At 41.2% G+C, this 22,542-nt stretch overlaps 4 protein-coding genes across 7 annotated transcripts; 3 read left to right on the top strand and 1 right to left on the bottom strand.

The window, feature by feature from the left end:
• Nucleotides 1–77: 77 nt before the first annotated feature.
• On the top strand, nt 78–7,114 carry flcn (folliculin). Of its 3 annotated transcripts, none has more exons than XM_023426443.2 (12): nt 78–309; nt 426–638; nt 826–984; nt 1,109–1,330; nt 1,455–1,621; nt 1,733–1,824; nt 3,805–3,968; nt 4,190–4,303; nt 5,497–5,620; nt 5,751–5,876; nt 6,284–6,386; nt 6,491–7,114. In XM_023426443.2, the coding sequence occupies exons 2-12, from the start codon at nt 426–428 to the stop codon at nt 6,696–6,698; spliced, it is 1,692 nt and encodes a 563-aa protein (XP_023282211.1). In that variant the 5' UTR covers nt 78–309; the 3' UTR covers nt 6,699–7,114. The 3 variants fall into 3 exon arrangements, with proteins under 3 accessions (XP_023282211.1, XP_023282210.1, XP_023282212.1); XM_023426442.2 differs by having other exon boundaries at nt 826–996; XM_023426444.2 differs by having other exon boundaries at nt 79–309; nt 826–972.
• Nucleotides 7,115–8,664: 1,550 nt separating this feature from the next.
• Nucleotides 8,665–11,642, top strand: LOC111669834 (uncharacterized). Of its 2 annotated transcripts, XM_023426287.2 has the most exons (5): nt 8,665–9,230; nt 9,566–9,672; nt 10,069–10,140; nt 10,456–10,602; nt 10,871–11,642. In XM_023426287.2, exons 1-5 carry the CDS (start codon nt 9,218–9,220, stop codon nt 11,216–11,218), a joined length of 687 nt encoding a protein of 228 aa, XP_023282055.1. In that variant the 5' UTR covers nt 8,665–9,217; the 3' UTR covers nt 11,219–11,642. The 2 variants fall into 2 exon arrangements, with proteins under 2 accessions (XP_023282055.1, XP_087035439.1); XM_087179313.1 differs by lacking the exon at nt 8,665–9,230 and having other exon boundaries at nt 9,237–9,672.
• Nucleotides 11,643–13,420: 1,778 nt separating this feature from the next.
• Nucleotides 13,421–18,731, top strand: grwd1 (glutamate-rich WD repeat containing 1). The gene is made up of 7 exons (XM_023426360.2): nt 13,421–13,679; nt 13,777–13,894; nt 15,090–15,252; nt 15,345–15,555; nt 16,454–16,599; nt 17,406–17,597; nt 18,112–18,731. Exons 1-7 carry the CDS (start codon nt 13,457–13,459, stop codon nt 18,418–18,420), a joined length of 1,362 nt encoding a protein of 453 aa, XP_023282128.1. The 5' UTR covers nt 13,421–13,456; the 3' UTR covers nt 18,421–18,731.
• A 548-nt stretch (nt 18,732–19,279) lies between these two features.
• On the bottom strand, nt 19,280–22,171 carry cdc42ep5 (CDC42 effector protein (Rho GTPase binding) 5). The gene is made up of 2 exons (XM_023426362.2): nt 22,012–22,171; nt 19,280–21,153 (listed from the first exon to the last, which is right to left on the bottom strand). The coding sequence occupies exon 2, from the start codon at nt 21,149–21,151 to the stop codon at nt 20,231–20,233; it is 921 nt and encodes a 306-aa protein (XP_023282130.1). The 5' UTR covers nt 21,152–21,153; nt 22,012–22,171; the 3' UTR covers nt 19,280–20,230.
• Nucleotides 22,172–22,542: the final 371 nt, after the last annotated feature.

Genomic DNA, 22,542 nt, shown 5'->3' with positions numbered 1-22,542 from the left:
GTTTTTCCTGTTCTTCCCATTTTGTCGATGTTACATGAATGCAGCATAAAAACCATGCGTCAGTTGTGCTTGAGGCGCGTGACTCTGCCTCACGTGATATGGTCTGTTGTTGTCAGTTAGCTTAGCAACTGCACAACCTAAACTGAGAAACATGGATCGGAAAACGCACTAAATACAAAAATTAATTCTGTTTTATACCACAGTTTTGCTGCTTCGTATATCACGGCATTTTGGACACTGCGATCAGTGAATGTCCTATGAAGTTGCATTTAGCGCCAGTCATTTGTTGATCTTGGGTCTCCGCTGAAGGTAAGACTATGTTAGTATCACTTAAAATGACCTGTTAATAAGAAACTTTTGAGAAACCGCCTACTAGTGTTCCCATATAAGTCACATATTCAGCACTATAAATACTTCTCTCTCAGATGAATGCTCTGGTGGCTCTCTGTCACTTCTGTGAACTTCATGGCCCTCGGACATTGTTCTGTACCGAGGCACTACACCCTCCATCCCCGTCCCCTTCATCCCAGGCAGGGATCCCGGCACCTGGGGACAGGGACCGAGACGGTGACCGGGAAGGAGAAGGGCTGACCATGAGAGCCAACAGCTCAGCCACACAGAGAGGAGAAATGTGTGAGGTGAGGGGAGGGGGGCAGGCCAAGGAGAGACGGTCAACTCACCATGACATTTTCAGAAACTTGCCTCAATCTGACCCTAACCACCTGCTACGTTACACTCCAGCTTTAACTTTCTGTTATGTAGGTGAGTCCATAATCTTGTCATCTGTCTCAGAGTGCTCATTTTCTTCTTCTCTTTGCTTCATAGGGATGTCGATCTCTACCTGCATCTCACCCAGGCTTTGTGAGCATTGATGATGAAACAGGTATACGCTTCCTGAGCCACCAGCATCCCAGACAGCCTCAGCTTTTCAGTGTGGTCCGCCAGGCCTGTGTACGCAGCCTCAGCTGTGAGGTAAACAGTGACGTACGTCTGCATGTATGTATGTGTGTGTGAGTCACACATCTCATACACCAAATAAACACACAGATTTTCTTTTTCCTCTGTCTCCTCATATGCTTCCTCCAATTTTCTCTGTCTGTTTTGTCAGGTGTGTCCCGGCCGTGAAGGGCCAATTTTCTTTGGAGATGAGCAACATGGTTTTGTGTTTTCACACACCTTCTTTATCAAAGACAGCCTGGCCAGGGGCTTTCAGCGGTGGTACAGTATTGTCATGGTAGCCATGGACAGGATCTACCTTATCAACTCCTGGCCTTTTCTGTTACGCCACCTTAAACTCACAATACAGAGCCTGCAAAGCACAGCCCTCAAGGTAGAGCACGCACATAGACACTACATGCATTTAGTCACTTTACTAAAATAGAAATATAAAGACTTATTCCATAGGCATGTTTCTATTACAACACTTAATGTCTTCTTGTTGTACTCTGCATCAGGTGTTTGACAGTGAGCAAGGAGTTTGCCCCCAGCGAGCTGTGAGGATAAACAGTGTGTTTTCACCTGCAGTTTTCCCACACCAAAGGAGCGGCAACGCAGCCCGATCACTAACTTCTCTTACCCAGCATCCCAACCTCTGGGCCAGCCTGCACTCCTCCTTTAGCTGGTGAGTTGATATATTGTCAGTGCCACAAGACAAGCTGTTATCCATTTCCATGTGACTGGTGTGTAATCCCTCACCTGGACATGCTGATGTGTGTTTTCACCTCATTTCCAGGCTGCTGAAGGCCTGTGGTAGTCGTCTGACAGAGAAGCTGCTCGAGGGAGCCCCTACTGAGGACACACTGGTGCTCATAGAGAGACAGACAGGTAGAAAGAGTATCCTTAATTAAACAGGGTGATTATTCTGTAGTGCAGGACTTTGTATATACTCATCTAAGATCTTGTTATCCCTGTAATTGGGTAAAAGCTGAAGACAAAAAACTGTCAGGTGACAATTTACAATGGCAAGAAAAAGTGAACCCTTTGGATTTACCTGCATTTATGTATTAATTTGTCCTAAAATATGGTCAGATCTTCATCTAAGTTACAATAATGAACAAACACAATCAATTTTAACTAATAACACACATATCATTATATTGTTCCTGTATATATTGAAAACATCACTCAAACAAGAACTGGATCTGTGGGTTAGAGCTACGTTAACCTATATAAAGAAACACATTTTGAGTTTACATTTGCTGATGTGAACAATGCCTCACAAAAAAAGATCTCAGAAGACTGGCATGAAGCTGAAAGGGTTACAAAGTCATCTCTATGAGTCTAGATATTCATCAGTCCACAGTACAAACTGTCTATAAATGGAGAAGATTTCGTTTTGTGGCTAATCTCCTTAGAAGCGAACGCCCAGCTGAGATGGCTCCAGAAGCACCACGCAGGATGCTTAGTAACATAACAAAGAACCTGAGAGTAACGGCTGAAGGCTTGAAGGAATCATTGGATTTGGTTAACATCTCTGTTCATGAGTCTACTATACACAAATCAGGGCGCATGGTTGCCTGGAGCATGTTGTCCTGCCATGGACACCACAGAGGAAGCCACTGCTCTCCAAAAAAACATCACTGTGCCTCTGAAGGGAAAAGGAACTCCCAAATTTACTGAGACAAGTTGGGTGATGCAGCAGAACAATAACCTAAACATCAAAGTAAATCTACAAAATGACTTCAAACTCCACATTAAGTGGCCCAGTCAGAGCCCAGACCATAATCCAGTAGAGATGCTGTAGACTGACCCGAAGAGAGACGCTCACAGCAGACATCTAAAGCATATGTCTGAGCTGAAGCAGTTTGTAGGAAAAATGGTCCGAAATTTCTCCTCAACTTCGTGCAGATCTGATCTGCTGCTACAGAAAGTGGTAGTTTGAGGTTATTTGTGCCCTGTGAATGTTCAATGGGTTTGTTCAATAAAGACATGAAAAATTGCAATTGTTTTCATGTTATTAGTGTAAACAGTCTGTCTTAGATGAAGAGCAGATCAAATCTTATGACCAATTAATACATTCTTTTTCTTGCCACTGTATGAGCCAAAAAGAACACAATTTACCTTGGAGGGCATTGCTTCAACGTGTCTTACTTTCTAGGCAAGGTGTGGCCCCTTTATGAAGTGTTACATCAGCAGATGTCATTTGTTTGCACAATGTTTCATCAGTCTTAAAAGTCTTCTGTGAAAGTCTGATTCACTGGGTTAACCAATGCAGAGAATCTCTAGCTGTAAAAAATAGTGAATCATTTAACCATTGTACACAGACATGCTGCCTGTCCTGGCAGAGTTTACACAGTTTTTAGTCAAGATTTACAAAAGTGATAGAAATTATTTGCGATATTTCCCAATCCAGATTGGCTCTTAGGTTGTAGTTATAGCAATATCCTGCTTTCTAATATTTATATAATAGATAAATAAACTTCATTTCTGTAGCACTTCAAAAAAGCTAGATAAAGTACATTTAAAATGCCCGTTTTGTTTTTTTGTTGGTTTTTTGTTTTTGTTTCATGTTGTACAGACTCAACCTGATACTGTGAGTGACACATGACACAGGGACCATCATGTGCTAGCTAGTATTAGCAGTAATCTATTAGTATATGTATTGAAAAAGTCATGGATATGTGGTGAAATATTACAGTGTTGATTTTATTTTTGGAAAGAGATGATGAGTAACATGCACATCATGTAGTTCCAGCCATTTATGGTGGTTTTCTTAGGGAATTGCCTACATTTGTAATGAGTTCGGTTTTAAAACATTTGGTCATCTCTACATCTGTTTTTATGTCATGTTTTTTTTCCCAAAAGAGCAAGAGGAGGAAATGAGCTGCTGGGAGGGAGCAGAAGGAGGTGCTCTGAAGTCACAGCGGCACCAGTCAGAGAGCGAACTGGGCCACGACTTCCTCTGTGATGATGTAAAATTTGATGAATTACCTGGTCCAAAGTTTAGATCACTGAGGCACTTGAGACAGGTAAACTTAAGTACTTTTTGAGCTTTACATTTTGATGCCCATGATTACACAAAATTAACAATGCAGGCAGAATAAAATGGATAAAAATGCTCAATATTTTTGCAAGAATCTATAGATTTATGGCCTTAATCTGTTAAGTTTTAGTTCATGATGATTCGAGAAATGAATATACATACTGTATCAGTGAGCTCTTGTACAGTACTGTCTAATTTGTTCTGCAGGTCCTCGGGGCTGCTGAGTTTCGTCAGCTAGCATGGCACGTGCTCATGGGAAATCAGGTCATATGGAGGGGCGCACACCCCGGGCTCATCCAATCAGCATTTACAGTACTCAAGGTACTCTACTCTACTACTGCGTCCATTTCTGCCTCATTAGGAAAAATAATGGTGTTATGATGCAGGTACATAGGAATTAGGACAAGTGGTAACACCTCTGAGGGACCTGTTTAGTTAAACAGTGGTTTAATATTGTGTCATTGGTTAAATGGAGGGTAGCATAACACAGTTTGAGTTGTTATAATCATCTAACACTAAACACACCCATTTTATGTTGGTAAGGTTGGAAAGATTACTTATATAGTGTAAACCACTAAAGATCACAAATGCCATGTTAAGATTACGTTTGTGTTTTAGTTATTTCTCCATAAAAATATCTTTCTTTATTCACTTTCTTAAATTATGTTTTATTTCTAGACACTAAACATATAATTATTTAAGCTACTGCAATACACACCCTGAAATTGTCTTGCCAGTATATGTTTGCCATGCTTTCCTTTGTATGCAAGATACACTGTTCCTTTGAACTGTTTTTTTTTTTTTTCTGTGATAATTTGATATTGTTTAAAAATATTTTGAATTGTATTTGATTATAATTACACTGTTGCATGTTTTCTGTCACATCCCAGGCATTTTTCATGGTGGACATTTTGACTTGTCATTGTGATGTAGGTGTTACTGATAATCTGTATAATGTCACTGTGAGACAGTGAAATGCTCAAAGGACCTCAGTCATCATTAATGTTATTATTTACACTTGTGACATGTAAAAATGTCTGCTGTGAAAAAACCTATCACGTACTAAATGACACCACCCATCCCCCTCCCCTCCAAACGACGTGTTTACCCATATTTTGCTTTATTGAACCTCTTCTTGGGGCTGTGTGGACATTTGCAGACTGTCCTTATATTGTCATTTTCCCTCGCTCTCCTGGTGGTGTTGTTACACTTTTATGATTTGTGTTTTAAAATTTTATCACAAAATAGGAACACAACAACAACTGTACAAATATACAGGTAAGCAGGTTCAGCACAGTGCTGGTTGTTATTAGTTCAGTGTGTGGTGTCCTCAGATAATTCCCTGCACAGCCCCACCCAGCTTTAACTTAAGCAGAGGTCTAATCAGCCAGAGTAAGTGAGAGCTTCCAGTGTGGATGCACAGGGCTACAAATGTTAATTTCAGTTTACTTTGCAAGATAACATCCTTATCATGCTAGGTTTCTTATCTGAATCTCTATTCTTTCTCTCATCAGTCTCTGCTCCCAGTAGGCTGTGTGCGTTCTGTGCCATACAGTGCTCAGTATGAGGAGGCCTACAAATGCAACTTCCTGGGTCTCAGCCCAGATGTTCCCATTCCAACCCACGTCAGCTCCTCAGGTACAAGAGCCTTCAAAATCACACTATACATAAAACGATATGAACCCTCGAAGACAGCTTCTGTCACAAATTGTTGGCTCGTATTTGCAGTTCACTTTATGTTGACTTTACCTTTTGTTTTGTTCTGTAGAGTTTTCAGTGCTGGTGGATGTGAGCACAGAGAGAAACTTCCAGATCTCAGCTGTACACGACGACGATATCTGCTCACTTTATCAGTTCACCATCAGCAGTGCCAACACACAGCCCACAGACAGGGGTGAGCATACCTACCTGAATTTAGAAGTACTCACTTTGTGCTTACTGCCATTTTCAATGTAAAACAAAATCACAGATATTCAGACATGACCCATCCCACGATGGTAAGCAATCCTTAAAAAACAAGATCTGTATCCACATCACAAAATATTTGGAGCAGAAATGATTTGTTCCTCGGATCACAGCCCATCTTTCTACCAACTGTCATTTAAAGCTGTTTTATCAGCCAGGTTTTGAGATAACAAATGTATGAAAGGGATCAAAAACATAACCTTCTTGGAGGTATTTAAGTTGGCAGGGAACACGTGAAGGTCAACTCTGACAAAAGGTTGAACTATAGAAATAAAGGTCATATGATGAACTTTAAAAAATAATTGATAGACTGAATTTTTGCACTCTTTTTTCCAGGTCCCACATTACTGAACAAGCTCGAGGTGGCTCTGTCTAACGAGAACTTGTCTGTGGACGTCGTATCTCACTGCCTGCTGTGTTTGAAGGAGGAGTGGATGAAGTGAGTAGAATTCACTCAGTCTTAATGAAGACTATTTGGGTTTAAGTAAGATTTCTCCATTTTGCATATGAAAGCCTTCTCATAGCTACTTCTCGCTCCTTCAGTAAAGTCAAAGTGCTGTTCAAGTTCTCCAAAGTGGACGGGCGAGGGAGGGAGGACACCCAGAAGGTTCTGGCCCTCCTTGGCGCCACCGGGCCGGGCGAGGAAGACAACGTCAGGCTCCTTAAATTCTGGATGACTGGACTCAGCAAAACCTACAAGAGCCATTTAATGACAGCTGTCCGAGGAGGGGAAAGGAGCCCCAGCCAGTAACAAAGACAAGAAGAAGGAGGAAAAGGAGTTAGCAGGGGGGTGAAGAAAAGGAAGGTGAAAAGACGGGGGGTTTCCGGAGGAAAGGAAAGTGAAAAGCAAAAATCAGTTTTGCTAACTGTTTGGGACTTTTTGTGGAATGAAAGAGGGCTGTGAGTGGATGCCAGAGATGCTCTGGCTCATCCATTATTGTCTTTTAAGTAATGAGAAATTTATTGTGTACCTAACCCTGGTTATTATCCTGCACGGATTAACACAGTCAGTTGGGATAATATGAGGGCTTTTGTTTGTCAAAGAGAATTACTGTAGGAGACCACTTCGTACTAAAATGTAAAGTTTAACTTATTACAAAAAGTCTTTGCACTTTGTTTACTCTTCCACTGAATTTTTAAAATGAAATAAATTAATGTGAACAGTCAGTCTGACATCCTTTTTTCTTTTTTCTTTTTTCTTTTTTTTTATTCCACAATTGGCTCCATCTTGTGGCGAACAGGAAGAATAAAGAGGGAGCAAAAGGGGAGTGTAGGAGGGGAGCTGCATTTCTCTGCCAGTTCCCCACTCACTTGTTTGAATGGCTGTCAGCCAACAAGTCTCTAGTGGTGTAAGACAACACTTTTAAGGTTTTCTGCTGTCCTTAAATGTACAAATTGGTTGCATAACAAGGGTGCACTCCAGTAGAGTCGACCACATCAGCAGGATTTTGGCCTCTTAATGAGCCAGTCACACACGGATCCACTAAAGAGTTGTGCTTTTTTTTTTTTTTTTCCATGCCACAGTTATTTGAGCCTGTTGCTTTGCAGAATCTTGCAGACTTTAGTCGATAAAATTCAACAATATACCGCTTTGATTAAATAGGTTTTTTTTATTGTTTTATTTTTTTTTCTTCAACCATACCTATGCAGTGATTGTGTTAAAGTTCAAACTCTTAGTCCAAATTGAAAGAGCACTGAGTTTATAAATAATAGGATTGAAAAGGAATCTGCCACTCAGCATTGTGTGTAGTGTTGCCTAACTGTTTTGTTTTATGCTTTTCTACATTTTACTCAAATCTGGATTTCATTTTGTAACTTTCACTCATAGAAGCACAAAATTTGCAGCAGCTCCACAAATGAGTGGCATATTTACTTCCCCAACATACAAGTGATATATGAAACAGGAAGACAGAGGGGATATTTATACCCATCATCAAGACACATAGTAGAGGTGAAGAGGTTTTGAGTTGATGATGCCTCAGGGAGAGTTGATACATTGCTCGCAGTGAAGCTGCTGCTCTCTAGTTTCCTTTTCCCCTCAGCAGACATGGGACTTTGGAAAACTGTCTTGCCTCGTTTGGCTTGTGTTGGAAAAGGACACGTAGAACAATTCCTATTTGTCACAAAGAAACAACAGTGTACTTCCTTCCTTTCACTAATAATTAACTCCTCTTCTGACACCTAACTGAAATAGAAAATAACATGATGCTTCACATAACCTGAGGGGGTAGAACAACACATTACAGACAGGATCAGAACAGCTGCGCACAGTATTAGACGTCACAATGACACTGTCCATCTCTGTGGAGCTGTATTCAACGGTAATGACGAAAGGAAAGCTGTCACACATGGAATGACTTGCAAGTTCTGGCAATGCAGTGTTGCAATCCTGTTTGTCAGTTTTCAAGGAATGTGATTTAAAAAAAAAAACACGTGATGATTAAGCAGGATGATACTGCACACTGACTCTGAAGGGATAAAGAGCAGGAGATCCACAGGCACAGAGGTGTGGGGGAGAGTCCAAATTAAAAACATACGCGCCAACTGCATGACTAATTCTCGTCGGGCCTGGTTTGGATGGGGGAGGATGGGGGTAAGAGGGTGGGTGTCAGGGAATGTGGGGAGCAGGGGGGAGGGAGCAGGGTCAGTCAATAGTGAGGTAAAACGTGTAGTGATGGGAGGGGCTGAGACTTTAAGGGAGCAGATAAACCATCCAGCATAGCACTTTCACTTTGAGCGCAGCCTGTGTCTGAGTGAGGACACACAGAGTGGCCAGAGGGAGAGATACAGAAGAGGAGGCTGTGTCTCTCATGCTTTGTCCATTAACCATTTTCAAGCAAGAGGAGAGTGATTCAAATTAGGCTTTTCAGGAAGATTCTAGGTCAGTAGTGAGAGGGAGAAAAGGGAAAGGGAAAGAGATATAGGAGGAAAAGGGAAAAACAAACAAAAGCTTTGATAGGGAAAGGCTGCAGCCACTCAGGCTTAAGTGGGAAAATCCAAGTGAGAGAGCAGGATGGCGTGAGAGGACAAATGAGGCATTTTTTTGGAAAGTACCAAAGGAACTCAAAAGGAAGGAATGTAAAAGGGATGTCAACAAGAAGACTAAATATCAAGCTGTGAAGGAGAAGGCACAGCAGCGTACACTGTGTCAAAGACCTCTAAAAACCACAGAAGAGGAAACTTTGCCTTCCACAGACTGACACAGAAACCCGTGTGCAGAGTGATTGCCGTCAAGAAGAGACATGGAGAAGTGTCCATTCAGATGAAAGGATGTCACTGTCAGGTGAGAGACGAGAATTAAGGGTATGATTATGCTTTTTGCAAACGTTCTTCCAAGAGTCTGTGGGTAAATAAGTTTAACGGGAATTAAAACTGATCTGTTGAGTCACTGTGTTGTTACACTAGCATTTCCTGTGTCTTAATTCAATTAGGACTGTTGCAATGATAGCCTCTGTTTCATGTTGGGGTTTTTTTGTTGCAAAAATAGCTAATTGACAAAGGAAATGATGTCATGTTTCTCTAGGTATGGCATTTGAACACGCTACAAAACCACAGAAAGTTTCCAGCTATTATATGAATGTGTTCTGTCTCTTTCCGCCTTACTCATGTCTCAAACAGTGCTGCTGTTGCTATCACTCTTGACTGTCCAATGTGGTGGATGTCAATTTGACAAGGAAGGTGTGAAAAACATTAAAACGACTATTGACTCTAATCCGACTGGATTTGTAAGTTAAAACTTTTGCTTGTGATTTCATGTCATGCTTTTTGTGTTTCTGCAATGAAATGCAGCTTCTCTGTAGGGATGATATTTTCTACTTTTTCTATCTAAAATATATAGTGGCTCGTATTGACTGTGCTCTGTTAGTTGACTGTTAACAAGGTGGTCAAAGGTGAAGATCTCCCACAAATGAGTCAAAATAAACACCTCCAACTTGTTATCAGATGACAAACACTGTTGCAACTGTAGCTCTATAAAGTCTCTGTGGTTAATTTAGTTGTTTCTTTTCAACTCAGTCATTCTTAAAGTTCAGTGCAGTAATTATCACATTACAAATATTATCTTATTTCTTTATCTCTGGGTTTATTCTCATCCTTTATCTTTCCTTTCTGTTTCCTTCCAGCGGACAGTATTTCCAAAAGATTACTATGTAGTACACCACTACACAAAAAACATGCTGTGCGACTCTGATCCGGTGAGTTACTCATCAGATAAAAAATGGAGAGTGGGGTTTGATGTGCAATACATGTGTCATAAATCTTAAAGTCTTCCAGGTGTTATCAACATCTGATAACAACACGTCTACTGAAAAACATTTCGACTTATTTAACAGGATAATCATTAGCTTTTATCTAAGTGTCAGCTGTAAGTTTAGCAAAACACTGTTCTTTAATGAAGACTTGAGTCTGACTTATAATTGAGCAATTGATGTGGCTCTTGGTAATTTGTCACATGTGTTTTGCATGCTGAATCTAACTTTGCGGTTGTTGTGTTGTACCTCTCCCTGCAGTGTTGTGTGTTCCCTGCTGCAGTAGTCCTCCTGGACTCCTGGCACGTGCTTCTCAGAAACCTCTGGGATGAGCACTTAAATCACTCCTTAATTCTCGACCTGAAGCAGACACTGGATAGAATTATTAAAAAGAACATAAACACAGAGGTAGGGTTTTCTTCCAGCTATGTCTTATCAGAAAACCTTCTTTTACTCTATGAAAGAAAGCGTATGTTTAAAAAAAAAATCCCTAAATGCAAAAAAGGCCAGAACCATCGCCGGTTATTTGACATGTGATTGCTTTTATCAATGTTATAATTTTTGTTTTAAACATGAATTTGAGTAAAAGGACACGTTGTTTTCCTTGAAGATTCTGTGAATGTTTAACTTTCTATTGCAAATATTTACTTGGTCCTTGTTTCTTTGTCTCTCTCAGCGGTTCGAGGAGGAGACGGACCTGTCCCAGTACTCCACATTATCTTCCTCTCCTGAAGAACTCCTCAAGCTAACATCAGAACTTTTCGCTAAGTGGCTCGATGTTGTTTGCTTACCATCGATCGAAACTTGCACCCTGCCCACTTTGCCCCCCTCTGTTGAGAGGAAGGACTACAGCCCATCAAGGGCCAGACTCTTGACCATCCGAGCTATCAGCAGTGTGGAGGAAGGACAGCCTGACAAGATGATAGACATTACACAGCTGCCGTCCAGCGGTGGTCCTCACTCCTTATCATATTCAATGTGGAGCCCCTTGCTACTCAGACTCTACTGGTGGCTGCTGCCATAGTCACTAAAAAAGATCTTTCAGATGATGCACACAAAATGCAAGACATTTCCTGGCACTGAATGATTGTTTCTTATATTTGTTTATGTGTTTAATGCAGTAAGCTTTGTTAATATGAAGTGACATGCACAGGTTGCATTTAATGTCCAAAGTTAGTTTGAATAGCTAAGTTGACTGTCCAACAGTACTCTGTAACAACTGATATCACAGATATAAACATATAGCCATCCTCTCTAGAGCAGGCCACAAACTCCAGCTAGCTATGCTCGTCATGCTAACAAGAGATAAATGCTGAGCAAGCCAATGCACATAAGTCTCGTCTATTGATGTGGATTTCATCACTGTTTACAATGAATATTATGTAAATGTAAGATATTATGGGTGTTTACTTTTGTACATAAATGTAAATTAAAGACATTTAGATATATGCATTGCTAGTTTTTGGTTTAACTTTCCAAGATATAATATCCCAACATTTGTGAGCTACAGTATATTTATGTGCTGTTTCCTGTTTCCTGTCAGCAGTGATAAAAAGTAACTAGGTCTATTAACTCAAATATTGTACTTAAAGACACTTTTAAGATACTTGTACTTTACTTCAGTATTTCTATTTAATGTTACTCTCTGCTTCTACTTAACTACTGTTCAAAGGGAAATATTGTTTTTTGACTGCACTACATTTATCTAACAGCTATAATTACTGGTTACTTTGCACATTGACATCTTACCTGTTAAACATGTGATCAGTTTATAAAATGTGATTTGTTGTTATAAATCAAACTATCCAACAGTTTATTAAGTCATTAAAATCAGCTCCACTTTACACATAAATACATTAACAATACTAACCTGTTAATATAACTATAACAACCACAGGGAGCATTTTACTTTTGATACTACTACTACTACATTGAACTAAAAATACTTACATAGTTTTACTTAAATATAATTTATGACTTATATCTGAGTATTTCCTCCTCTACTGTTTGTCGGTAAGAATCAGAGATATTTACACTTTGGTCCATTTATCTAAGAGAGATTATATTTTGTCCGTGGTCTCACATTCCAGCTACAAGACAGAGTTTATGTTGGAGGCTACATTCATTTGAGCTTCACTGGCTCTTTTAAAGAGTCATTTCCTATGTAGAAATCCTTTACAGCTATTTTGTAACTCTGATACAAAAAAAAAAAGTGAGAGGAGTTGCAGATGAGAGAGGAATGTGCTCTGGATGGGGCCCTGGCTGCGGAGATGTTGTGTCCTGACTCCTGTCAGGAACCACACGAGAAAGAAAAGTTCACCATTTGGTGCTCACACTTGCCCCAGCTTGTACACACCCACAAATATTAAGTGCGCCATTGTCCTCACCGGAGCCTCCTTGTAGTTTCATAATCCTTAAAATAGAGGTATGCTGCATACGGGAACAGATTTTTGGCTTGCACCTCGAGTTTTCACTGACCCTTTTTTCCACATAATTTGTAAGGGACAAACGTAATGCTGCATGAATGCAACATACAAACAGTGAGATAATCATTGAGCTGGATGACAAAGTTTCTGACAAATCAGGAAGACAGAAAAGAAGCAGAAGGGTCGCGTGCTGTATGTCTCTGGACTGTAGGAGGCACCTTTTTTTTTTTTTTTGCGGACAATGCTCATTGCTCCGTAACTGTTAAGGCAATATTGGCAAATACTGAGACGTCTAGCTGTGAGACTGCTGACAAATCCATGTTTCCCATTAGTGGTGCAGGGGCTACTGGCCCCGGCGTCAGTACCAGTCCGTGCTTCCGCAGGTGTCACATTTACTTTCATGCAGCACTCACGACTTACTCAGAGGATGTGCGAGATCCTGTGTCGGGTCAGTACATTACTAAGACCCCAAATGTGGAAATGATTAATCCCATTTCATGAGCATGCTATTCTCCAGAGGGGTGGGGGGCTACGAAACTGAACATCCCCTTAACTCCACTAATATAAGGTCGACGTTAAATGAATATTTAGCTATAGCAGTTTTGGAAACTTCCGAGGCAAATATTTGCAAGTCTGATCTTTCCTGGCAGCAGAGAGACAAGCGCCAAAGGGGCCAGCTGAATTCCCGTAAATGGGGGAAGAGAGAGAGGGAGAGCGGGAGAGAGGGGGGAGACAGAGAGGGTGAGGCAGCATGGGAGGAGGGAAAGTACTGGGTGTTTAAACCACGTGGCCGCTCTCCACACCGGAAATACGCGGACTCCGCTGCCTCTGCCAAGATGTCTGCGCCTGATGAAGACACGTTTGCCGAGGAAGGAGGCGAGCTGGAGGAGATGGACGAAGCCGGCAGCGATGATGATGAAGGGGTAGAGATGGAGGACGAAGGAGCGGGCGGAGAGGGGGAGAGGAAAGTGTACGTGCCCGGGATCGAGCCGCTTAAGCCCGGAGAAGAGCTGGAGATGGACCGGTCTGCGTACCGCATGTACCACGAGTGTCAAACAGGCAAGAGTTGTGCTAAAGTTAGCGGGTTGTCAGCGCTGTCATCGTGCACAAACCCACAGGTTGAATTGAGCTTTGTGTTTTTGTTGTTTGTGTTCAGGTGCTCCGTGTCTGAGCTTCGACGTCCTGAGAGATGCAGATGGGGAAAGCAGGGAGCAGTTCCCTCTGTCCATGCTGCTCTGTGCGGGCACACAGGCGGACACAGCCCTGAGTAACAGGTCGGTACAGACCTCCAGACAACATACACTTCATAAACATGTTCACGGCTGCTCTCACCTGACATTAATCAAACTGAGATCAAAACACCACTGAGTTTATAAATACAGTGTAGTGATTTACATTGTTCAAGTACTGCACTCTACTTGACTATTTTCGTTTAATACCACGTTGTACTTGTACTGCACATCTCAGGGGGAAATGTTCTACCTTTTAATCCTCTACATTTATTTGACAGCTTTAAAAACTTTACAAATGATCATGTTTCCATAAAACTTAAAAACAACTTGGATTAACAATATGATCTTTTGTTATCCATCAAACTACCTGACACTTCACAGTAGTGCAGCTGAAATAATGAACCCACAATGAAAATTAGCTGCATAGTTACATCTGTGCAATAGTTACATCAACCAACTCCAACAGAAAAATCCAGATTTTACATTAATGCATAAGCACTAATAATCTAATGATATAATATGATCGTAATAAGGGACATTTTACTGCATTGACTACTTTTAGTTTTGATACTTAAAGTGCATTTTCCAAATTATACTTGTATTTCATTTTCTTTCTTTTTTTTCAAATATTTTTTTGGGGGCTTTTGTGCCTTTATTGGACAGGAGAGTAGAGAGAGACAGGAAATGGCGAGGCAGAGAGAGGGGGAATGACATGCAGTAAAGGGCCGTCCGATTCAGGATTCGAACCGGGGCCTGCTGTAGCGACTGTAGCCTCTACATATGGGGCGTCTGCTCAACCCACTGCGCCACTCGATGCCCCGACTTGTATTTCATTTTCAACAATGAACTTTCACTTGTTATTTTCTAGAATGTTTTCACAGTGTGATATTCACCACAGTGTTGCTTTACCAAGATATTATCAGTGACAATATCCAGGAAACTCTCACTTTCAGTTATGTTTTGACATCATCCACAGAAAGTTAAGAATTTTCCTTTCAGTGGAAACTTAAAGGACCAATTAGGGGTTGCTACAAAAAAGTTGTTTATATCATTTAGTTTGATACCAAAACTCCACACTTGAATACGGATAACAGATGGCGTTAAAGACTTATCTCTTAAGTAGTGATAGTAGTTGTTTAATGCATATATACAATACAACTCAAAAATAATTAAATGAGAGTGATGGATTATTTGTTATCTACATCCACTTCAATGCAGATGTTTACTTCCTTTGCAGACTTCTCGTCATGCGCATGTACAACCTTCACGGAACGGAGAAGGAAAAGGAGGGAGAAGAAAGCAGCGATGACGAAAGTGATGACGAGGAGGAGGACGAAGACAAGAAGCCACAGATGGAACTGGCCATGATGCCTCACTACGGAGGGATTAACAGAGTCAGAGTATGTTGACATTTATATAAATGAAACCATTTGGTCTTCAGACTTTATTTTCCTATGTTTCCCAAGTACTGATTTTGCTCCTTCGTTTCCAGGTGACGCAGCGCGGGGAGCAGTCATTGGCTGCTGTCTGGTCAGAGAAGGGACAGGTAGAAATATTTGACCTCCGACCTCAGCTGGAGGCCGTCCACAGTTCTGCTGCTATGGCAGCTTTCGTCAAACAGCAGAAGGAAGCCACAGCTCTCTTCAGTTTCTCAGGACACATGACTGAAGGCTTTGCTATTGATTGGTCACCTACAGTACCTGGTGAGTGAGTCTTTACCCTGCAATGTAATTTACAGACAAAAAAACACACTCACATACTTTCTGACCTTTTTGACACCTGGCATTAAGCTAACCTTGGGTGACCACAATATGTTGAGTACTGTAATTGTAAATATGCCCCCAGCTGCACATAGTCTGCTTCGTAATGTGTGAGTAACATGATGAGAACAGTCTGTACTAAATGTAAGGTATAATTTTCTCTCTCACTCTTAACTGTCTCTCCCTCTGTCACCTCAACATCGGAGATTACTGTGTAAATTTCCAAACTGCAGCTTTTTAAGGTCAGAAACAAACAAGTCATTTTGTCCTTTCCACAACCTGATGTTTGCTTGTTGTTTTCCAGCTAAATAGCTTAAAAACTAAATTCTTATGTGCAGGCAATTTTGGAAATATCATCAGACACTTGGATCCAGATCCACTTTGAATCATTTACTTGGCTTAACTTTCTACCAGGTTTGATTGAAGCCTGGGATATCCTGCTAAATTTGAAACAGACAGAAAACATGACCTCCTTTTTAGAGAAAAGGGGGAAAAAAACTTTATAGTGTGTGTTGCAAAATGGTTGGCAATACGCATATGCACACATTGTAGTTATAGAGGTTAAATTGTGCACAGCCACAAAGAATAAAACTGAAACAAGTTGAGTGCGGCACTTCAGAGAGGGGACCTCATCAAAATAGCTGAGTGTGCAGTAGGTGTTAGGACAGAACAATAAAATTGGGGGGGCATGCATGAACGGCTAAAACAGATGTGGAGTCAGATATTTGAATCTAAACTTTATCAGAATTCATCTTAAACATATAGATAGAAATGTGTAAAAGCATAGGTGTGTGTGTGTTCCACTAAAGGGTTAACTGTTGTGCCTGTCTTTTATTAACAGGTCGTCTTGTCAGTGGAGACTGCAAAAAGAACATCCATGTGTGGGAGCCACGGGAGGGAGGGACTTCTTGGCAGATTGACCAGCGACCTTTCAGCTCCCACAGCAAGTCTGTGGAGGATGTGCAGTGGTCCCCGACTGAAGCTACAGTACGTTTGTAGAATAATGGTGACGTAGTGGGTGAGACTAGCGTAGATGGTGACAGTGGTTAGCACTTTAGCCGCACTGCAAGACTCAACCCTCACTAGGACTGACTGAAACCGTTCTGTGTTTGTCTGGGTTTCCTCCAAAATCAGAAGCTCATGCATGCTAAGCACTAGACATGCATGTTGAGATTTAACATGCATGTTATCTGTACTCATTGCCCCGTTGACCACAGTGCTGGCCTCAGAGCTGGAGTAGCCCCACTGATCCAAACAGTTAGGACCATTCAAATGCAGAGGATGAATTTCTCCACAGGGATTATTAATGTCACACTGAGCTTTATCAGTTCAACAGTACTTTGCAGATGTTTCTGTGGAAGAATGAGGTGTGGTGAGAGAACTGAGTTATTGGAATTAACTGTGTTGTCTTTAAAAAAACACCAACTGTTGCTGTGTGTCAGCACAATGTTGTGACTAAAAAGCTGGCTAAAATATGCTGTTTGTGTTGTCTTAGGTGCTATACTTAAAGTTAGTCACTCAACTAGTTTGTGGTATGTGGATGTTCACCCTACAGTCTGACTTTTTTGGCTTTTACCCTACTGCACTGCTCTTGTTGCTTGAGTGGGGCTCTTTGGACACTGTGTAACCTAATTGGTGTTGGCACTCTAACACACAAGCTCCTCCTTAACAAGGAAGAAATACAGTAAAGCTCCTTATTTGCGAAGAGCAGTTTGAACCAGTCAGTCTTTTGCTTTCTTAATCTTTAATCTAAAGTTCAGATCTCAGAATGTGTTCTCTCTCCTTCACCCCAGGTTTTTGCATCTTGTTCGGTGGATCAGTCTATTCGTATCTGGGACATCCGTGCACCGCCCAATTCAATGCTCTCAGCCAATGAAGCTCACTCATCAGACATCAACGTGATCAGCTGGAACAGGAGCGAACCATTCCTGCTGTCAGGAGGGGACGATGGTCTTCTGAAAGTGTGGGATCTGAGACAGTTTAAGGTAAAAACCAACAGCAATTTATCTGAAATCAATCATTAATAATGTAATCATTCAACTCATGCATGATCATTCAGCTGACAATTATATAGCTATGAGTTGTCGCTTGTTTGACACAGAGTGACGATGTTACTGTTTGGTAGAGAAAACGGTCTTAAGGGCTTGTGCTATTACAGTAGATAACCTCACACCTTTGCAGTTTGGCTGCCCCACCCAACTAATTATTATTGTGACACAATACTGTGTAATTATTGCAGTTGTTGCCTCCCTTGTAATGCAGGAAATCATTTTTATTTGGCCTTTTTAAAGGAATTGTTTGAGATTTTGGGAAGTACTCTCTCTTGTCAAGAGAGAAAACAATAGCTAGAGCTTGGCAGTGTCTGGCTGAAATTTAGGAAAAACAAAGCAGTAAAAACACAGATTTTTAAAGCAGTGTTTATTCATTTATTCTAGCCTGATGATGTTTGTAATGAACAGCTGTCATACCTCACTGCTCTTGTTCCACCTCTACCTGTAGACTGGGCGGCCCGTGGCGAACTTCAAGCAGCACAGCGCCCCCATCACCTCGGTGGAGTGGAGCCCCGCGGACTCGAGTGTGTTCGCTGCCTCGGGAGCAGATGATGTCGTCAGCCAGTGGGATCTGTCTGTGGAGTCGTCTGACGTGGGCGCCAGGGTGGAGGGGGTGAAAGACTTACCTCCTCAGCTACTGTTCCTGCACCAGGGTCAGTCAGAGATCAAGGAGATTCACTGGCACCCACAGATACCTGGTGTGATGATCTCCACGGCTCTGTCAGGATTCAACGTGTTCAGGACAATATCTGTGTAGTGTGTGTGTGTGTGTGTGCGCGCGTGTGTGTTTTAGAGAGAAACAGATGATTTTGCATTTACATGAGTAGTACACATTTAATGTGTGTAATGAGCAGTAAATCCAAATATGTTTCTTTTGTAAGGACCTTGTAATAATGTACATAATTTGGTGTTCAGGTAATCATTTGCTTTTTGACATTTATTTCCCAGTGTAGGCGCCATATGGTGTTATAATCTTTACCACCGGACTTTCAGTCTGTATGTTTTACAGATGTGTTGGTTTTTTTAGGCATTCCCTAGTGCATGCTTAAAATAAAATGTTTAAAACCATAGTTCTCGTTTGTACCCGAATGAAGGTTTTCAAAGACAGAGGGTAAGCTGCTCTCTTTGTATTTTACTTCTAATGAAGCACAGTTACTTCATGTCAAGAAGTGGCTGCAAATAAAAATCTGCTACTCCCTATATAACAGACACTCAGTTCTCTTTATAGGAAGCAGTAAATTGAGATTTTGGTTCTCATTTTGCATTATCAGTGGCAGGTACGATGCTGCACCACTATAATTTTTACATCTATAAAATACAACAGATTCACTTGATACCGTTGGCATAAAGTAGTGGAAATGCAATTGATATTACTCTTTTTTTGTCAGATTGCAGGAATATTTTAGGGTACTGTAGAGTGTAAGTGTCAGTCAGAATTTGGACACTTCAATAAAATGGCAGTTAATACAGAGCACTATAATAAACGTGGAGTGAATTCGGACACAGCCGAGGTCTTGGGATCTTCAGATTCACACTGAATAGAAAACACTTTTCCTTTTCACTCCAGATTTTGCCTTGCAATCATTTCAAAGATGAGTCGTAGCCAAGGCTGGTGATTATTTTAAATTCCCAATAATAGTTTTATTGTTTTCACTGTAATCCTTTTGAAACCACAGGTTAACGTGTTTAAACCAGCATTTTCAACAGATGAGCATTGTGATCTCTCCCTTTTACAGCATTATGACATAAAACCAACAAAAGCACAAGCATTATACAAGCAAAAAGCATGTACAAAAATACACCGCTGGTCCTTAGCATTTTAGTGTCAGTCCAGCCCCACAGCCCCAAGAAACTTTTGTAGGTATGAAAACATACAATATAACTGCATTCTGAGAACAGCTGATTCGGTCTGAACCAGAGAAACAGTGTCAGATTAGGAATGTGACAAATTCACAGTATTTCATAATAACTTTATTTTCTGACAATGTCTCTCTGGACCCTTTGTATGTAAAGCTTTTCAAAACATGCAATACGAGAAAAAACTAATAAGACACTGGTATAACACAGGGTACAATAATGTAAGTACAGCTCCCTTTAAGGCACAATAAGGTAAAGTTCAGTAAATACAACACCTGTTGTGTTTACTGAACTGATGGCAAATATAAGACATAGTTAAAACTTAACAATGCAAGCATCATTCATTTAGCCTGAATCAAACTTTCCACTGAGCCTTAGTTTCATAGCAAAGCTTCCAGGTGAATGAAAAAAAATCAAAGTGCTACAAACGTTTCACTGTAATAACCTAAATTACATTTTTGCTTTTTCTGATCAAAATTCTTTGGCAAATCTGTTACCCTTGTAGATAAAACATACAATGTCTTTTCCAGTTGAGCAACATCGTCTTAACTGTATATCTCTGAGTCTTGAAAAATCCAGTTTGCATTCATATATATTCTGTTTCAGCCTCCCATTCAAATGATACTGAAATGATGAGTTAAGGAAAATACAGTATCCTTGATTTACTCAACAGCAAAGATCTGTTTTCATGGGGAAAACATACCTGTCCCCTATAGACCAATTTCATCATCAAACTCATCTTCAAATGTGTAGCCTCGTCCTACTTCCCCCTCCTCCTCCTCCTCCTCCGAATCAGTCTCTGAGTGACAGCTGTCGACCCTCCTTCTGTCCAATGGGGTGACTCCTTCATACTCTGAGCTGTGTGATGAGGCAGGACTAGGTGGCAAATCTACTTTGTGATTGGTGAACTCAATTTCACCTTCTCGGCTCTCGCCCCTCTCACTCTTACCACTCGTTGGACTTTGACACACCAGCTGATTCTCATCCTGGAAGTCAAACCCTTGACTTTCTTCCTCTTCAGATGCTCGGCGAATGATCTCGTCTCGTTTGTCACTGAATCTCACTTTTGGTTTTAACCCCTTTGGCTTGATCCCATTCCCATCTGGTATCCTGCTGTCTTCCTGGTTTCCATCCAACCCTGACAAGTTCTTCCCGTTCAGCTCATTCTGCATGTTCACAGACATCTCCATGGCCCCTTTTCCCTGCTTTGTTTCCACCGAGGACGTGCCACTTTTGGGACTGAATGCATCTCCCTCATTGGACTCAAGCCCCAGTCCATCCATCACTCCTAATACATCTCCCAGCATAGACGGCCCCAGATCCAAGTCCAGGTCCAGGGTGAATGAAGACACTGACTCAGAGTGCTGAAGCTCATTGTCCTGTGGGCTTCCTGGAGCATCTGTATGAAGATCACTGTGGTTGATTGCCACCTCAGGATCAGCAGCTGGCATGATCCCTGGACTCCCCAGGTCAGGGCTGGCTGGACTCGGGCCGAGAGTGGACAGGAAGGAGGTATCCCCAAAGGCATCGCCTCCCCTTCCAATGTGCATTGTGTGGCGAAAGTCACCCAGTGGCGCTGAGATCATGGTAGGGTCCAGGCGAGGGGCCCGGGATGATTTGTGAAGTGGCATAACTGCAAGAAGATTGAGGATGGGGGTAAAAGAAGAAGGGCAAAATAGCCAGGAAGTAGCACTTTGAGAAAATGAGATAACATATAAAAATGCGCAAAAAGCAAGTGAATGCTGGAGCCCGGGTCCAACCTCCTGATAAGACAGAGCAGTGTAAAAACTTCACTGTGTTGTGCAATATTGTAGGAAGCCAATGAGCATTTTGGCACTGGTGGCTGTGAAGGCCATGCTGAGACTTGTACTTGAAGCACACACATGCAACGCTAGCACATACTTTTCTCTACCCTCAGGGTGTTTGTGGACAAAAACAAGACTGTGATGTTCCAAACATAAAAACTGAATCTAAAGTCCTAAAACTCCTGGGTTGTGTTACTGTGATGGGCATTAAATTCAGATGTCAGCATGACAAAACTATTCCTGTTGAGGTCTGCAACGTTTTGAACTAATAATTATTACAGTAGGTGGAAGCCAATATTACCACATATATTTCATAATGTCTTAGAGATTGAGTCACTAATAACATTTTCTTTTCATTATCAGCCTCATACGTTGAAAGCCAGTATATACATTCAAGACATTATTCTCAGAGTTAGTACATGTGTGTATGTGAGAGAGCTAGATTTGGGAAAGGGAGGGGGGGGGCTAACAGGCCTAGCCCCAACCCACAAGACTTTCCAATGATAATTAAAGTAAATGATATATGATATTAGTTAAATGTATGACTCATAATTTATATGACGGGCGAACGAGGGCAACATTTATTGATGAAGCAGTGAGAGGATCGTTTTGATCAATGTAAAACTCAGCTAATCGATTGACCTGAGTGAGCGTCACCAAAACAAGTGAAAGTATGGAAAACTTACTTTAAAGCGTATATTCTGGTCTTTGGTTGGCTACCTCCACAGTATCCCACTTTTTCATCTGGCTTTCTGCTCGCGCGTCCCTCTCGACTTTTCCCTCGCTCTTTTTCTCGCCGTCGTTTGTCTGTGTGAATTTTCTTTTTCTTCCAAAGGGATGGGCACGGGGTGAGGAAGTGACGCGACAGTTATTAGGGAGAGCTGGATCAAAGTGCTCTCGACTTTACCAGACATTGTAAAAATATGACCCAGACCAGCAGTCAACTTTCCACAGAGTATTTTTATTCAAAGTTTTTTTTTTTTTTTTATAATTGTGGGCCATAGCTTATTGATTAAGCAACAGGACAATGTAGATGACTGGAAGTTGGAGTCAATGAGGGTTTTGTGTGTAAATATCTACTTAAAAGTATCAAATTGTAACTGAAAACCTATTTTTATATGAACTTGAATGGCCGGGATTTAGTACTGTGCTGCGATATTAAGTTAAAGTCCTGTCGGTACCAAAAAGTATTTTTGTAAAGTGTTATACTTCAGTTT

This window comes from Seriola lalandi, unplaced genomic scaffold, assembly GCF_002814215.2.
Source record: "Seriola lalandi dorsalis isolate HSWRI2012SDOR001 ecotype SW California unplaced genomic scaffold, Sedor1 jcf7180002054825, whole genome shotgun sequence".
Taxonomy (NCBI): domain Eukaryota; kingdom Metazoa; phylum Chordata; class Actinopteri; order Carangiformes; family Carangidae; genus Seriola; species Seriola lalandi.
Note: the sequence above shows the minus strand (reverse complement) of the source record. Positions and strands in the feature narration are given on the sequence as shown.

Coding starts and splice junctions, on each gene's coding strand:
- flcn (XM_023426442.2), top strand. CDS start 426: ATGAATGCTCTGGTGGCTCTCTGTCACTTCTGTGAACTTCATGGCCCT. Junction 3,969..4,189: donor CACTGAGGCACTTGAGACAG/GTAAACTTAAGT, acceptor TTTGTTCTGCAG/GTCCTCGGGGCTGCTGAGTT. Junction 5,621..5,750: donor AACCCACGTCAGCTCCTCAG/GTACAAGAGCCT, acceptor TTTGTTCTGTAG/AGTTTTCAGTGCTGGTGGAT.
- LOC111669834 (XM_023426287.2), top strand. Junction 9,673..10,068: donor ACTCTAATCCGACTGGATTT/GTAAGTTAAAAC, acceptor GTTTCCTTCCAG/CGGACAGTATTTCCAAAAGA. Junction 10,141..10,455: donor TGCTGTGCGACTCTGATCCG/GTGAGTTACTCA, acceptor CTCTCCCTGCAG/TGTTGTGTGTTCCCTGCTGC.
- grwd1 (XM_023426360.2), top strand. CDS start 13,457: ATGTCTGCGCCTGATGAAGACACGTTTGCCGAGGAAGGAGGCGAGCTG. Junction 13,895..15,089: donor GACACAGCCCTGAGTAACAG/GTCGGTACAGAC, acceptor CTTCCTTTGCAG/ACTTCTCGTCATGCGCATGT. Junction 15,253..15,344: donor GAGGGATTAACAGAGTCAGA/GTATGTTGACAT, acceptor CTTCGTTTCCAG/GTGACGCAGCGCGGGGAGCA.
- cdc42ep5 (XM_023426362.2), bottom strand. CDS start 21,151: ATGCCACTTCACAAATCATCCCGGGCCCCTCGCCTGGACCCTACCATG.